Source organism: Pongo abelii, chromosome 1 (assembly GCF_028885655.2).
Source record: "Pongo abelii isolate AG06213 chromosome 1, NHGRI_mPonAbe1-v2.0_pri, whole genome shotgun sequence".
In the NCBI taxonomy this organism is placed as follows: domain Eukaryota; kingdom Metazoa; phylum Chordata; class Mammalia; order Primates; family Hominidae; genus Pongo; species Pongo abelii.
In genome coordinates this window covers 222,429,104-222,445,000 of record NC_071985.2, presented here as the reverse complement: position 1 = coordinate 222,445,000, position 15,897 = coordinate 222,429,104, and the positions used below count along the sequence as shown (strand labels likewise).

At 53.5% G+C, this 15,897-nt stretch overlaps 1 protein-coding gene across 1 annotated transcript in view; it reads left to right on the top strand.

The window, feature by feature from the left end:
- Nucleotides 1–15,897, top strand: part of C1H1orf167 (chromosome 1 C1orf167 homolog) — a 29,705-nt gene that overhangs the window by 9,601 nt on the left and 4,207 nt on the right. The window contains exons 7-16 of the mRNA XM_054541682.2: nucleotides 1,759–1,817; nucleotides 2,263–2,440; nucleotides 5,638–5,813; nucleotides 6,670–6,844; nucleotides 8,889–9,045; nucleotides 9,155–9,309; nucleotides 10,031–10,239; nucleotides 12,421–12,565; nucleotides 14,420–14,839; nucleotides 15,392–15,545. Coding sequence (XP_054397657.1) covers nucleotides 1,759–1,817; nucleotides 2,263–2,440; nucleotides 5,638–5,813; nucleotides 6,670–6,844; nucleotides 8,889–9,045; nucleotides 9,155–9,309; nucleotides 10,031–10,239; nucleotides 12,421–12,565; nucleotides 14,420–14,839; nucleotides 15,392–15,545 — 1,828 coding nt within the window. The remainder of the gene's footprint in view (nucleotides 1–1,758; nucleotides 1,818–2,262; nucleotides 2,441–5,637; nucleotides 5,814–6,669; nucleotides 6,845–8,888; nucleotides 9,046–9,154; nucleotides 9,310–10,030; nucleotides 10,240–12,420; nucleotides 12,566–14,419; nucleotides 14,840–15,391; nucleotides 15,546–15,897) is intronic.

Below are 15,897 nucleotides of genomic sequence, written 5' to 3'. Positions count from 1 at the left end.
CCGGCTAATTTTTCGTATTTTTAGTAGAGATGGGGTTTCACCATATTAGCCAGGATGGTCTCCATCTCCTGACCTCGTGATCTGCCCACCTCAGCCTCCCAAAGAGCTGGGATTACAGGCGTGAGCCACTGCGCCTGGCCAGGAAGATTTTTTGTTGGTTTTGTTTCCAATCATAGCAGTAATGCATGCTCAATTTGAAAAATATTCCAAATAGTTGGAAGTATATTAATTAACTTGAAAGCTTCATCCTCTCATAGTCCCCTCCCTGGAAGTATTTTTATGAATATTTGCATAGCATTTTTTAAAAACAAGGGAAAATGGTGTGGCAATGTTAAATTTTTCTTAAAGGAGCATAAAAATGTATCAAAAATATTTTTCCCAACCACATAGTTGCATAGAAACCACACGGTGCATAGAAAAAGGACCAGAAGGAAAAAAAAACCCCAAAAATGTGCAATGTGAAAATCCCTAACACTGCTTAACTGTACACTTAAAAATGGTTACAATGGTAAACTGTCTGATGTGTATTTTGCCACAATTAAGGAGTAAAAAATATTTCATTTAAAAATGCTAAAATGGAAACTATGCTTATCTCTCGGGCAGTGGGATTAAAGTTGGTTATATTTTTCTTTTTTTTTTTTCTTTTTTTTCTTTTTGAGTCAGAGTCTTGCTCCGTTGCCCAGGCTGGAGTGCAGTGGAACAATCTGGCTCACTGCAACCTCCGCCTCCTGGGTTCAAGCGATTCTCCCGCCTCAGCCTCCCGAGTAGCTGGGATTACAGGTGCCCGCCACTACGCCTGGCTAATTTTTGTATTTTTAGTAAAGATTGGGTTTTGCCATGTTGGTCAGGCTGGTCTCAAACTCCTGGCCTCAAGTGATCTGCCTGCCTCAGCCTCCCAAAGTGCTGGGATTACAGGTGTGAGCCACTGTGCCCGGCCTCTGGTTATTTTTTTCTTTATTTCCCCAATTCTCTACTACAGTTGGGTATTTTTCTTTTTTTTCTTTTTTGAAACAGAGCCTCGCTCTGTCACCCAGGCTGGAGTACAGTAGTGTGATCTCTGCACACTACCACCTGTGCCTCCCAGGCTCAAGCAATTCTCATGCCTCAGCCTCCCAAGTAGCTGGGACTACAAGTGTGTGCCACCGCACTGGCTAATTTGTGTGTGTTTGTGTGTGTGTATCACCCCTGGCAGTGTGTGTGTGTGTGTGTGTGTGTGTGTATATATATATATATATATATATATATATATATATATATATTTTTTTTTTTTTTTTTGTAGTAGAGATGGAGTTTCGCTATGTTGGCCAGGCTGGTCTCAAACTCCTGGCTTCAAGTGATCTGCCCATCTCAGCCTCCTAAAGTCCTGGGATTACAGGTGTGGGCCACCACACCTGGCCATGTTCTTATTTTTAAACTGAACAAATGTATTTAAATAATTATTTAAATGATATTTATTTTAATACATGTTTGTTGTTTAAAAAAAAATCCAAATAGTATTAAAGAGAATAAATCAAGAGCAGAACCTCCCCCCAGCAATAGCTTTTAAATCCGACATAAAATGAACTGTCCAGAAGAGGGTAGGGGGACTCAGTGCCCCCTGCTCCCAAGGGCAGACCGCACCTGCCTGGGGTGTGGTGGACAGGTTGGGACCTTGTGCCCTCCCTCCCGGGTCATCAGCTTCTCTCTGGGCAACTTCGCTTTAAGTCCAGGAAGTCTGAGCGAGGAGGAGAGAGCTCAGTGGCTTCTGTCACATCCTAGGCAGAGAACAGACAGCAGAGACAAGAGAGTCCAGATCCTGCAGGCCCTGCAACTGGTTGGTGAGATGTGGGGTGCTGGGAAAGCGGGGAGATGGAGCCTGGCCACGCAGGGCCCGAGCTCCACACTGGGCAGGGGCGGGGGACCCTGGGTGAATGAACGTTTATTGTGCATCTGCTTTGGCACATTCCCAGAGACAATCTCATTTGAGCCTCACAGTGACCCCCAAGAAGAATTGTGCCCATTTTACGGATGGGGAACTGAGGCACAGAGAAGTTAAGCAACTAGTTTGAGGACACACAGCATGAGAGGAGCACGGCCTGCATTTCTGGGCTGATACACTGATGCAGGCCCACACCAGATGCTGGAGTATTGGAGCTAGACTTCACTTACTCAGAGATGGGGGGTCCCCTGCGACAGGCACCCCACGTGTCAGGGGCCCCTCCTGTCTCGGATCCTCCCGTCTGCTTACTCTCTCTTTTCTCTCCCTCCTCCCTTTCTCCTTAGTGTTCTTCCTGTGGTGCCAACAGAAGAAACGAGCCAGACAGGAGAGGGAGACTTGGCGCAAGGCCACCAGGGCCACACAGAGGACAGGGAGCTTCCCCCAGGCCTGGCACTCTACTGCTGCAGGTGTAGCCTGGGCGGCCCCACTGAGCCCCCAGCACCAGAGAGCTTGGCTGTGCAGGTAGGACGCCCTTCCCTTTTTTTTTTGAGATGGGATCTCACTCTGTCACCTAGGCTGAAGTACGGTGGCACCATCTTGCTCACTGCACCCTCCACCTCCCTGGCTCAAGCGATCCTCCCCCCTCAGCCTCCTGAGTAGCTGGGACCATAAGCATGCGCCACCACACACAGCTAATTTTTTGTATTTTTGATAGAGACAGGGTTCCACCATGTTGCCCAGGCTGGTCTCGAACTCCTGAACTCAAGTGATCTGCCCACCTTGGCCTCCCAAAGTGCTGGGATTACAGGCGTAAGCCAGCATGCCTGGCCCCTACTTCCCTTTAAGTCAGCTCTTGAATCCTAGTATTGAGAGGCAAGGATGCAAATAGGAAATGGAAGCAGCTATCGACTGAACATGACTAGAACATGCTAGCCTGCCCTGCTGGCTGGGATTTGGTTATAAGCAAAGCTTAATCCCAGCCTCCCACCTATGCCCATCATCACAGTGGAACCCGTGGCTGGTGGGGGAACAGACAGGAAACTAGCAGTCCCAAGGGTGTATGTGAATACCACCTGGCTTAAGTGTTGTGAAGAGAAGGAACATAGATCTATGAGTTTCTTTTTTTTGCTCCCTGGTGGTTAACTTTTTATTATGGGGCATTATTATTATTATTATTTTAATTAATTAATTAATTTTTTTGGTTTTTTTTGAGACGGAGTCTCGCTCTGTCACCCAGGCTGGAGTGCAGTGGCACGATCTCGGCTCATTGCAACCTCCACCTCCTGGGCTCAAGCGATTCTCCTGCCTCACCTCCCAAGTAGCTGGGACTACAGGCGCACGCCACCACGCCCGGCTAATTTTTTTGTATTTTTAGCAGAGTCGGGGTTTCACCATATTGGTCAGGCTGGTCCTGACCTCAGGTGATCCACCCACCTCGGCCTCCCAAAGTGCTGGGATTATAGGCATGAGCCACCGCACCCGGCCTGTGGGGCATTTTTATCTTACTCAAAAGTAGAGCAGATAGGATAATAATCCTCAGCACACCAATCACCCAGCTTCAACAAAATCAGCCTCTCTTGAAGCTTGTTTCATGTGTACTCCAAATACATCCCCCGCTCCAAATTATTTAGAGGCAAATCCCATGCATTATACCATTTCATCCATAAATATTTTTGTATGCCTCTCTAAAAGATAAGGACTCTTTAGAAACATAACCACTGGCCAGGCTCAGTGGCTCATGCCTGTAATCCCAGCACTTTGGGAGGCCGAGGCAGGTGGATCACTTGAGGTCAGGAGTTCGAGACCAGCCTGGACAACATGGTGAAACCCTGTCTCTACTAAAAATACAAAAATTTGTCGAGCATGATGGTGAACACCTGTAATCCCAGCTACTCGGGAAGCTGAGGCACGAGAATTGCTTGAACCCGGGAGGCAGAGGTTGCAATGAGCCGAGATCGTACCACTGCACTCCAGCCTAGGAGTGAGACTCCATCTCAGAAATAAGTAAAGAAATAAATAATAAAAACATAACCACAATACCACTCTCACACCTAAAAAATAATGAAACAACTGTTCCTTAATACGAATATCTGGCCAGTATTCACATTTGCAAGTATATATTGTATTAGAGTTTGCAATAAGGTCCATGTATGGCAGTTGGTTGATAAGTCATTCAAGTCTTTTTATTTTTAATTAAAAAAAAAATTAGAGACAGGGTCTTACTGTGTCACCCAGGCTGGAGTGCAGTGGCGCAATCATGGCTCACTGTAGCCTCAAATTCCTAGGCTCAAGGGATCCTCTCACCTCTGCCTCCAAGTAGCTGGGACTATAGGTGCATACCACCACACCTGGCTAATTTTTAAATTGTTTGTAGAGATTTAATTTTTTGCCATGTTGCTCAGGCTGGCCTCGAACTCCTGGACTCAAGCAATTCGCCCACCTTGGCCTCCCAAAGTGCTGAGATTACAGGTGTGAGCTACCATGCCTGGCGAATTTTAAAAAATTTTGGTAGAGACAGAGGCCCACTGGTGAGCCATGATCACACCACTGCACTCCAGCCTGGGCTCAAGCAATCCTCCCGCCTCGGCTTCCCTGAGTGCTGGGATTACAGGTGTGAGCCACCACGCCCGGCCTGTTAAAATCTTTGTAAACTATAGGCTCCCCTTCATTTTTTTTATTGCATGTTATTTGTTGAAGAAATCAACTTGTTTGCCTGCTAGTTTCCCACTGTCTGCATTTTGCTGACTACATCCCCCTGGTGTAGTTTTCTGTGAGAATGTTTAGTGCAGGAAGCTGACCTAGACCAAGGTTCAGTGGCGATGTGAAGGATGAAGAGTTGCCTGGTGGAGGAAGATCAGAGAAGGGTAGAGGGTTCAGAGGCCTCTGGCCAGGAGTGTAAGATCCTGAGGCGTAGCAGAGCCGAATTGGACCCTTGTTAGTACAGGGTAGGGGGACTGAGGGTAGTTGAAGATGAGATTGGAAAAATCTGTGGGGGCCAGATCAGCACCTTGTTGGCCGTGGGGAGGGGTTGAAATTTGATGGTAGAGCAAGGAGGCTACCGCTGGAGGATCAGCAGGTGACTCTGATGATTTGATTTGAGATTGGAAAAACACCACTGGGTTACTGAATAGGAAATGATTGGAGGAGGCCGAGAGTGGATGCAGGGAGGCCAGGTCAGAGGCTACTGAGGCCACCACGCTGCCAGAGGTGATAGTGTCATGGCCTGAGCAGGTGACATGCAATGCATCTTCAAAGCAGCCCCATTTTACAGATGAGAAAACAGAGGCTTGGCCAGGCACGGTGGCTCAAGCCTGTAATCCCAACACTTTGGGAGGCCAAGGCGGCTGGATCACTTGAGGTCAGGAGTTCAAGACCAGCCTGGCCAACATGGAGAAACCCCATCTCTACTAAAAATTAAAAAAAAATTAGCCGGGCATGGTGGTGCATGCTTGTAGTCTCAGCTACTCGGGAGACTGATGCAGGAGAATCGCTTGAACCCAGGAGGCGGAGGTTGCAGTGACCAGAGATCGCACCATTGCACTCCAGCCTGGGCGAAAAGAGCGAAACTCCGTCTACACAACAACAACAAAACACGGAGGCTCAGAGAGATGAAGCGGCTTGCCCAAGTCCTGGGTAGCGTGTCTGGCAACGGCAGGCAGCTGGAGCCGCAGTCATCAGACCTTGCAATTGACATGGGTACTTTCCCTCTGTTCTCCCAGGTGCTTCGGGGCGTGGCAGCAGTTTGTGCAAAGAGGGTCCTGGTACCGAGACCACCTGGCTGACCGCCGGACAGGGACCCTGAGGAAATGCCTGGAACAGTGGGTGCGGATGAAGCAGCTCCGGGAGTCAGATGGGGCAAAGGTGACCCAGCTGTCCCTCTGCCGGCAGAAAGCAGGTGAGCTAGTGTTGGCTTCCGCCCCAGCAAACTGTGTCACTTAAGCCCCTTCTTCAGTGGTCCACAGTTGAATATGTGAATTCTTGTGGGAGGTGGTAGAACTGGGGCTTTCTAGGAGGGCAGCCTGTAGGCCTGGGAGGGTGCAGGAGGGGTCCCAGAGTGGGCAGGCCCTGGCTGAGCCACATCCCTATGTCCCATTACGAGCTGCTGTGGGTGAGAGACTTGGTTCTGCTCCTCCCACTGCAGGCTCTCTCGGTGCTGGTTATCCCAGATCCTGCCCGGAAGGGATGTGGGCCCTGCTCTTGGGAAGCTCCTGGTGTGATGGGGGACACACAGCCCTAACCCCCACCCCAAAACTTAACTGGGGGCCCGGTGTAGTGGCTCACGCCTGTAATCCCAGAACTTTGGGAGGCCGAGGAGAGTGGATCACCCAAGGTCAGGAGTTCAAGACCAGCCTGGCCAATATGGTGAAACCCTGTGTCTACTAAAAATACAAAACTTAGCCGGGTGTGGTGGCACATGCCTGTAATTCCAGCTACTCGGGAGGCTGAAGCAGGAGAATCGCTTGAACCCAGGAGGCGGAGGTTGCAGTGAGCTGAGATCATGCCATTGCATTCCAGCCTGGGCGACAAGGGCAAAACTCTGTCTCAAAACAAACAAACAAACAAAAAAAAAAAAACACTTAACTGGGGAAGATGGGATCTTTGAGGTGACCTGGAGGGGAGGACTTAGAAGCGGTGGGACGGAATAAGAGGGGAGAGCTCCCAAGAGGGGCCCGAGGCAGCAGGTATCAATGGCTATGGGCAGAGTGAGGTCAGTAGGGAGGCAGCTGACTGGACTCTTGATGGTTTCTTAGGACGTGAGGCTCTCTACACCGCAGGCCCTGGAGCCTGTGGCCTGGGTACAGTGGGCCAGGCCCAGGGGCTGCAGAAGCAAGGCCGGGGCTCCCTGCAGGATGCCTGCCGGACACTGGCCCTCTGCCGGGCGCTGCTGTTGTGGAAGATGCGGCTTTTCCAGCGCCAGTGGGCCAAGTAGGTGTCCTCGAGCTTGTGACCTGGGGTTGGGCCTAGGGGCTGTGGGGTGGGCACGTGAGCAGTGCTCAGCACGAGGAGGAATGTGGGAGGAATATCCCATAGGGCAGTAACTGCATCCCACTCCTCCCCATGGCCCTGCACAGGGCCTGGCACACTGAGGTGCCCAGCCGATGTCAGGCCCTGGGAGGTGGCCTAGGGACACTGGAACAGTGATTGAGCAGAGGGCCACTAGGGGCCAGGGGGCTGCCAGAGATGCAGACATGGAGCTCTACAGGGGTGGCCGGAACCCTAGTGAATGTCCGTCTCTCTGCCAAGTGTAAGTCCCTGGTGGCAGGAACCATGTCTGTCTGGCTGTCACCGCTGGCTCCCAGCTCCCTGCAGGTGCCTGGCATGTTGCAGGCACAGAATAAATACTGTAAAGGAACAAGGGCAGGAGCCAGGGATCAAGCTCTTATCTCCTCTCCCATTGGCCTCATTACATGACTAGAGAAACTGAGGCTCAGAGGGCTGGAGCAGCTTGCTGTAAATCCCAGTGGGAGTCAGGAGCCAGAAGGTCCTGTGGTGAGACCTTGGTGCTGCCCCCACACAAGATGGTCACTGCTGGAATTCAGAGCCCAGACGAAGGCTGTAAATGAGGGGAGGGTGGCGATCAGGAGAAGCCAGCTTCCCGGAGGGGATGTCAGGAGGAATGGAAGCCAGCAGTTGCAGGGTTAAGAATGCTGTCCTTGGCTGGGTGCGGTGGCTCACACCTGTAATCCCAGCACTTTAAGAGGCTGAGGCTAGTGGATCACCTGAGGTCAGGAGTTCGAGACCAGCCTGGTGAACATGGCGAAACCCCATCTCTACTAAAAATACAAAAGTTAGCCAGGCGTGGTGGCGCTCGCCTGTAATCCCAGCTACTTGGGAGGCTGAGGCAGAAGAATGGCTTGAACCTAGGAAGCAGAGGTTGCAGTGAGCCAAGATCATGCCACTGCACCCTGGACGACAGAGCGAGAATCCATCTCAAAAAAAAAAAAAGAATTCTGTCCTTGAAAACCACACACCCATGTGGTCCACTTGGACCCTCAGCCTCTTTCAGTGTACCCCTGCAACTCCAGGGGAATTCAATTCACCGTGACCTTTCAGAATGTGGGGGCACTGCTCACATGCCTGCCCCACAACCCCTAGGCCCTCCCTTTCCAGCCCATCCTCTGGCCTTTGGACTTCAGGGCACAGTTCATATCTCCTGGCAGCTCTCCCGGGGCACCCTCCTGGCCTAGATGAGTCCCAGGTCTGCTGCTATTTGGAGTTTGGGGAAATGACCTTCCCCCGGGCTCAGCTTTCTTATCTTTATAAGTGAGTGGAGGCAGAAGTACTGGTGTGGTTGTAGGGGTGGGCTCTGGAGTCTGGGGTTCCTGGGCCTAGGGCTCAGCTCCACCTCTGATCAGCTGCATGGGCTCCCAGCCCGCCCCAGGAGCATGATGAGGCCAGCCAGTGATGCAGGTCCTGCATTAGCTAAGAGCTAATGCTCTTAGCTCGGTTAGCCAGATGTGGTGGCACGCACCTGTAATCCCAGCTACTCAGGAGGCTGAGGCAGGAGAATAGCTTGAACCCAGGAGGCAGAGGTTGCAGTGAGCTAAGATTGTGCCACTGCACTCCAGCCTGGGTCACAGAGCCAGACCCTGTCTCAAAAATAAATAAATAAATAAATAAAAAGAGCATCAGCCCAGTCAGCCCAGTCTCAGCTGCTCACTGAGGTCACTCAGAGAACCCTAGAAAAAGTCTGGAAGCCCAGGCTGTACCCTGACCATTAAGTCAGAATCTAGCAGAATCTAGGGTGGGACCCTGGTGGGCATCGGTATCTCTTGAGGCCCCCAGTGATCCCAGCATGCAGCCACTGCTGGGGGCGGCAGTGTGGAACGCTAGCCCAGTGTCTGGCCTGTGGCGAGCACCCTTTCAGCCCATCTCTTTCACAGCGGCCAGGGTGGGGTAGCCCCTGCTTGGCCACCCTGCACAGCCTCAGGGTGAGGCTGGGTGGGGCACTCACCTGCCCCTTCTCTAGCTCCTTCTTCCAAGGCCTGCAGCAGCGGATGCTGCAGCGCAGCCTGAGATGGTGGCACTTGAGGGCATTGGGCCCAGATGCCACATCAAGCTGCACCAAGACCCCCTCGGCTCTGGAGCCACTGGGCAGCAGCATACTACAAGACTCTCTGGAGAAGGTGAGAGGTAGGTGGGTGGGGACGGGCTGGGGCAGGTAGGGGTGGGTTGGTGGAGATTGTGGGAAGGGGACAGGGTGGGGGACCCAGGACTCCACATCTCCTTCCCCAGGTTCCCAGGGCCCCCGCCCTCCAGGATACTCTCCAGGGGAGCCTTCTGTGGGCAGCTGGGCAGCGACAGCAGGGGCAGTGCCTTCTGCTCTGGCAGGCACGGGCCCAGCAGTTCCAGGGCACAGCCAGGTGGTACTGGCATACCCTCCAGAGGCGGTAGGGACCCCTCCCCATCCGCCCGCCACTCTACGGACTTACTGTTTCCCAGCCCCTTCTCCCATCCACCCTTGGCCTTCACAGCAGCAGCCCCTTGGGGTCTGCACCTCAGGGGGCTTCAGTTCCTCCTGTCTTCCAGCCCTGTCCTACTGAGAGGGTGTCGGGGAGTGGTAAGGCACTCTACAGAGTCACTGTTCCTCTTGGAGATTTCGCAGCTGAGGTTCCTTCATTTATTCATTTCTAGCACAATGCATAAGAGTTGGTCTCCCTGGGTTCTAATCCCAGCTTTGCCCCTCACTGGCTGTGTGATCTTGGGCAAGTTGCATAACTTCTCTGTGCCCTATTTGCCTGTCTGTAAAATGGGGTTAATAGTACTCGCTTCAGTGGGGCAATGGCGAGGCAGGGCACATACATTCCCCAATGCCGTGTGTGGCACGTTGTGAGTGCTCAGTCCATAGCAATGTTTATGGCTAGCGGTTGAGCACAGGACTTGGCAGTGGGGGTCTAGAGTCCCACCCTATCCCCACCACTCATCATCGTGACCCTGGGAGAGGTGCTTGGCCCCTCCAGTCCCCAGCAACCCACCCTCCCATAATGGAAACAGAAGAGTCACCCAGAGCCTCCTGCTGCTGGGGAGGGGAAGAGAGAGGAGGGCGGGGCAGGGCTGGCCTGAGATTTGGGGGACAGTGGCCATCCTCAGGGTGGACCCTCCCTTTCCCAGTATCTTCCTCAGCTGGAGCCGCTGGGCAACAGCCCAAGGGGCCTGGAGAGAGCTGGCTTCCCACCGGGCCTGGGATCGGAGCTGCAGGGCTGTGCTGGGCCTGTGGCGTCAGCGGCTGGTGCAGTTGCGGCTGGTGGAGCAGTGGGCCCAGGAGCGGGGCTGGCGGCTGGCACGAGATGCCCTATGCCACTGGTACTCCTGCTGGCAGGGTGAGTGGAGACTTGGTCGGGGGCACTGCGGGTGAGGGCAGGGCCAGGGTCTGTCTGAGACCCAGACTGCAGCCCTGGCCAACAACTTGACTGTAACCTCATGGGAGAACTTGAGGCAGAGGCTAAGCTACATCTGGACTCCTGACTCAGAGAAACTGTGAGATAACAAACATCTGTGGTTTAGAACTAATAAGTACTTGGGTAATTTGTAACACAGCCATAGATGACAAATGCAATTGATCAGAGAGGTCCGCTGAGCTGTGACACTGACTTAGCTGGGTTCAAAGAAAACAGGCCTACCAACTCTTACACATTGTGCTATGAATGAGTAAATGAATAGACCTCAGCTGCGAAATTTCCGAGAGGGACAGTGACTCTGCAGAGTGCCTCACCACCCCCCACACCCTCCCATCCCCTAGCGAAGTCTGGTGATGAGACCCCCACAGGGCACACCCAGGAGTCGGGTGGCAGAGCAGAACCTGGGGGCTTGGACTCTGTAGTCTTGAGTTTGAATCCGTGCTCTTCCATACCCTGGTTGTGTGAACCTTAAACAACCTACTTAACCTCTCTGAGTCTCACTCAGCTTACACATCTGTAAAATGGGGATAATGTAGTCCCTACCTCATCACCTTTATTTTCATCCTTATCCTCACCTGGCCTCTAGGAGTCACTGGTCTGATCCCTGAGTTGGGAGAGAAGTGGGCAGAGTCATGGTGCCCTTAGAGGCCAGTAGAGTTAGTCAGGGACGGTCCCAGGAGGAGGTGAGGAGGGCTCAGTGGGGCAGAGCAGTGGAGAGAGAAGTTGAGGCGTGGGAAGGGGTCAGCAAAATAGGGCAGTGGGAAGGACTGGATTTGCAGAGCTGGCTGAGGGTGCAGTATGTTAGAAGCCCTGAGGAATGTGGCCAGTGAAGGGAGGAGGGATGGACCCAAGGCAGGCTTGCTCTCTGGGTCTTGGCCTCTGGGCAAAAAGAGCTGTTGGATGGCCCAACCAGTCTTTTTTTTTTTTTTTTTTTTTTTTTTTTTAAGACAGTCTCGCTCTGTTGCCCAGGCATGCAGTGGTGCGATCTCAGCTCACTGCAACCTCTACCCTCTGGGTTCAAGCAATTCTCCTGCCTCAGCTCCCCTCGTAGCTGGGATTACAGGCATCCGCCACCACGCCTGGCTAATTTTTGTATTTTTAGTAGAGACGGGGTTTCACCATGTTGGCCAGGCTGGTCTCGAACTCCTGATCTCAAGTGATCAACTCACCTCAGACTTCCAAAGTGCTGGGATTACAAGCGTGAGCCACCGCACCCGGCCCCAACCAGTCTTTTTATAACCTGATATCAGAAGTGACATCCCATTGCTTCTGCCAAATTCTGTCTGTTAGAAGCAAATTAATAAACCCAGCCCATATTCAAGGCAGGGCATTGCCCAGGACACGAACACAGGATGCTATCTTGGAGGCTGCCCACTACACCAACACATCGCATTAATGAGCTGGCAGGCAGGGCTGTAGTGGTTCTGGAAAGTCAGGTCCTGTCCCCTGGGGACAACTGCTTATGCAGCCCAATCATTCCCCAGCAGGAACACTGAGCCAGTGTTTCCAGAACTTCTAGTTTTTACAAAAAAATTGAAAATTAGATTTTTGGGCCGGGCGCAGTGGCTCACGCCTGTAATCCCAGCAATTTGGGAGGCCCAGACTGGCGGATCATGAGGTCAGGAGATCGAGACCATCCTGGCTAACATGGTGAAACCCCGTCTCTACTAAAAATACACAAAATTAGCCAGGCATGGTAGTGTGCGCCTGTAGTCCCAGCTACTCGGGAGGCTGAGGCAGGACAATGGCATGAACCCAGGAGGCAGAGGTTGCAGTGAGCTGAGATCGGGCCACTGTACTCCAGCCTGGGCGACAGAGTGAGACACCGTCTCAAAAAAGAAAAAAAAAAGAAAATTAAATTTTTACCTGAATTCTCCAGATTCGAAAACATTGTGGCAAAATTAACAAATACAAACCCAACAACTCTATGAGCTGGGCTGGCCTGGTCACCAGCAGGACACCCGTAATAGAGGCTTTTTAACCCAGACAGTCAGGGCGGCCTCCTCTGTTCCCACCTGGGAGGGGGCGAAGGGCTGAGCAGAGGCCCATGGGGAGAGGCTGGGGTGAGCACCCAGTGGCTCTTCAGCATCTCTCTGGCCCCAGGGCAGCAGTTCCGGCATGAAAAGTGCCAGACATGGGTGCAGATCCACCTCCAGGGCCTGCAGAAGGCGGTGTTCCAGAGCTGGCAGCAGGCAGCTGCTCGTCAGAGACGCACAGTGACCCGGCCAGAGCAGCTGCTACTGCAGAGGTGGGTGGGCCTGGGGGTGGGAGGGTGTTGATCCTCCCCACCCAAGGAATAGCAAGGAGAGCACCCAGGGGATGGGAAGCTCAGACGGTGGCCCAGATAGGAGGCCTACGGCCTGGGAAAAAAGGGGCATGAAAGGATATTCTAGCCTGGAAACAGAGGGCCATGACCACGGACACCTTATTATCTAATTTGGGAGTGGTGGCAAACCCCAACCCTAACCTGTGGCCCCAACAAGCCCCGGGAGTCCAGCTCCTGGCCAGGTCAGTTCTTTGGTTTTAGAGGATATGATTCAGATGGGAGAAATCAGCTGGGAACAGTGGATCATACCTATAATCCCAGCACTTTGGGAGGCCAAGGCAGGTGGATCACTTGAGGTCAGGAGTTCGAGGCCAGCCTGGCCAACATGATGAAACCCCATCTCTACTAAAAATATGAAAAATTAGACGGGCATGGTGGCAGGTGCCTGTAGTCCCAGCTACTTGGGCTCAGGCAGGAGAATCACTTGAATCTGGGAGGCGGAGGTTGCAGTGAGCCGAGATTGCGTCACTGCACTCCAGCCAGGGTGACAGAACAAGACTCCGTCTCAAAAAAAAAAAAAAAAAAAAAAAAGGAGAAGGAGAAATCCACTCCTCGGAAAATCTACCATAATGCCCATTGTGAGGAGTTACAGCAAGGAGAATTCTGCTGCACACCGTCGCTAAGAGAAGAGAGTGAAATCTTCATTTAAGATGCTCTGGTGGAACATGTATACAGTTCATGAATGCATATTGTAAAACCAAGCAGAGGAACACAGAATGGCTTCTCCCACAGTTCAGTATAAATTTGTGAATGTTCAGTGTCCCCATAGGGGCAGTGAACTGTTGGCTACAGAATGGCTGACGTCTGTGCTTTTGCATCTGAGGGTGCAGATGGTTTTTTGTTTGTTTTTTTGTTTTTTTTTTTGAGACACAGTTTCGCTCTTGTTGCCGAGGCTGGAGTGCAATGGTGCGATCTCGGCTCACCACAACCTCCGCCTCCCGGGTTCAAGTGATTCTCCTGCCTCAGCCTCCCGAGTAGGTGGGATTACAGGCATGTGGCACCACACCTGGCTAATTTTGTATTTTTAGTAGAGACGGGGTTTCTCCATGTTGGTCAGGCTGGTCTCAAACTCCCAACCTCAGGTGATCCGCCCACCTCTGCCTCCCAAAGTGCTGGGATTACAGGTGTGAGCCACTGTGCCTGGCCGTAGATGGTTTTTTCCTTGGTTTCTCAGTGAGTGACAGATGGTGTTTCTCTCCCTCACCAACCACTTGGGCATGTGATGGGAAGCAGGGCATGGCTGATGTGGAACTTGAACCCCTACTGCTGGTTCCCATCCCCTTGCAGGGCAGCCCCTGCCCTCTGAGGCTGAGGTTCCAAGATGGAAAGCCAGTGCTCTCACCTGTTACTGGTCGTTTACTGTTTTGTGGGAGATTTGCAGGTGTAACTTTGAATAAATGTGACTTTTGACTCTGAGAATGAGACAAGCCCTCCCATGCATCTGTTTTTGTTTTGTTTTGCTTTTTTTTTTTTTTTTGAGATGGAGTTTTGCTCTTGTCATCCAGGCTGGAGTGCAGTTGCGCGATCTCGGCTTACTGCAACCTCTGCCTCCTGGGTTCAGGCAATTCTTCTGCCTCAGCCTCCCAAGTAGCTGGGATTACAGGTGCCCACCACCACACCTGGCTAATTTTTGTATTTTTAGTAGAGACAGGGTTTCACCATGTTGGTCAGGCTGGTCTCAAACTGACTTCAGGTGATTCACTCACCTTGGCCTCCCAAAGTGCTGGGATTACAAGCATGAGTCACCACACCTGGCCCAATGCGTCTGTTTTGCAGCTACTTCCAGGCCTGGTGTGAGGTTGTAAGAGACACGGGGGTGCTCCAGGCCCAGCATCAAGCCTTTCAGGATGGCCTGAGGAGAAGGGCACTGGGGGCCGTGTTTGCCACATGGCGGGAAGCCCAGGAAGCGGCAGCCAGGGCACAGGAGCAGCGTGTGGCCCAGGCCTCCCTTGCCCGCTGGAGAAGCTGCGGGCAGCAAGGCCAGGAAGATGGGCAGCAGAAGAATGCCCGGGCCCTGCAGGCCTTCCCAGCATGGCCAGTGGCCCCGGGCATGCACCGTGAGGCCCAGCAGCAGGCAGGAGAGAGTGCTGGGGCCCAGGCAGCCCAGTGCTGCACCTGGTGCTGGACTCTGTGGGTGCGTGAGTCCTGTCGGGGCCAGGTCAGCCGAGCCCATGCTTCCTGGAAGCCGCGAGCCTGGTGAGTGCCGTGGTCTAAGCGCAGCCCCACTGTGCTTCCAGCTCAGGCCTCGAGCCTGTTTTTGGCAGGGGTAGAGCGTAATTCGTGGCTGGGTGGCAGGGCAAAGGTTCAAGAGGGTGGCTGGGGGTGACAGGGAGAGGCCGCCCTGGCCATCTAGTCCTGGGCCACATCCTGGCACCGCCTCTTGCTGTGTGTCCCCTCCTTGGGGAAGTCTCTAATGGTCCTGCCTTGCAGTCACCAGCACAGCCAGTCACTCAGCAAGCGCCATAAACGCGCTCTTGCCAGGGAAGAGGAGGCAAAGTGGCACTGGCAGGACTGTCCCCTCTCTGCCCCTAAACAGGATGCTTGTCCCCGTCTGTGATTTTCTCCTTCCAGGCCGCTCTCCATCCTGTTTACCCAGATTCTCCCTCCAGAAGAGGGAGAGTGGGAGGTGGGTGGGCCCCAGCATGCGGCTGGGCCTGGAGGGCCCCCTCCCGCAGGGCACTGGGAGGGCTCCCTGCAGAGAGTCCTGGCCCTGATGGCCCTGGCTGCAGACTCCTCCCTCTCCCGCAGGGTCCTAGAGGCCTCGGCGCAGTTGGCAGCGCGCGGCGGTGTCCAGCGAGCCATCGTCACCCAGCTCCGGCCGGCTGAGCTCAGGCCCTTCCTGCGGACGGCGCAGCTCAGGGTGCGGCTGGGACTGCGGGCCGAGGCCCGAGGGGCCGGTAAGGTACGCCCCAAGCCCCAGGCTGACCTCACGCTCTGTTCCCGGATGGCCAGCAGGGGGAGCCTGCTGCTGGACGCCCCAGCCCCTTGGAAGCAGGAGAAGGTAGCCTAGGCAGGGCGGGAGGTCCAAAAATGACCCTCGGACCACCGGCCGTAGAATCATCTTGATTCAGCCCGTGGTGGCAGCATGGCTGGATGCCTCCCCAGGGGCCCAGCAGCCTTGTACACACCACGTCTTCCCAGTTCTCAGTCAGCCTCTGACGAGCCACTCTGAATCCATCAGCAAAGATGAACCCGGCACCTGTCGAGTGCCAGCCCACTGCAGGTCCGGCCGCAAAGACCAGCGTGTTGGGTCA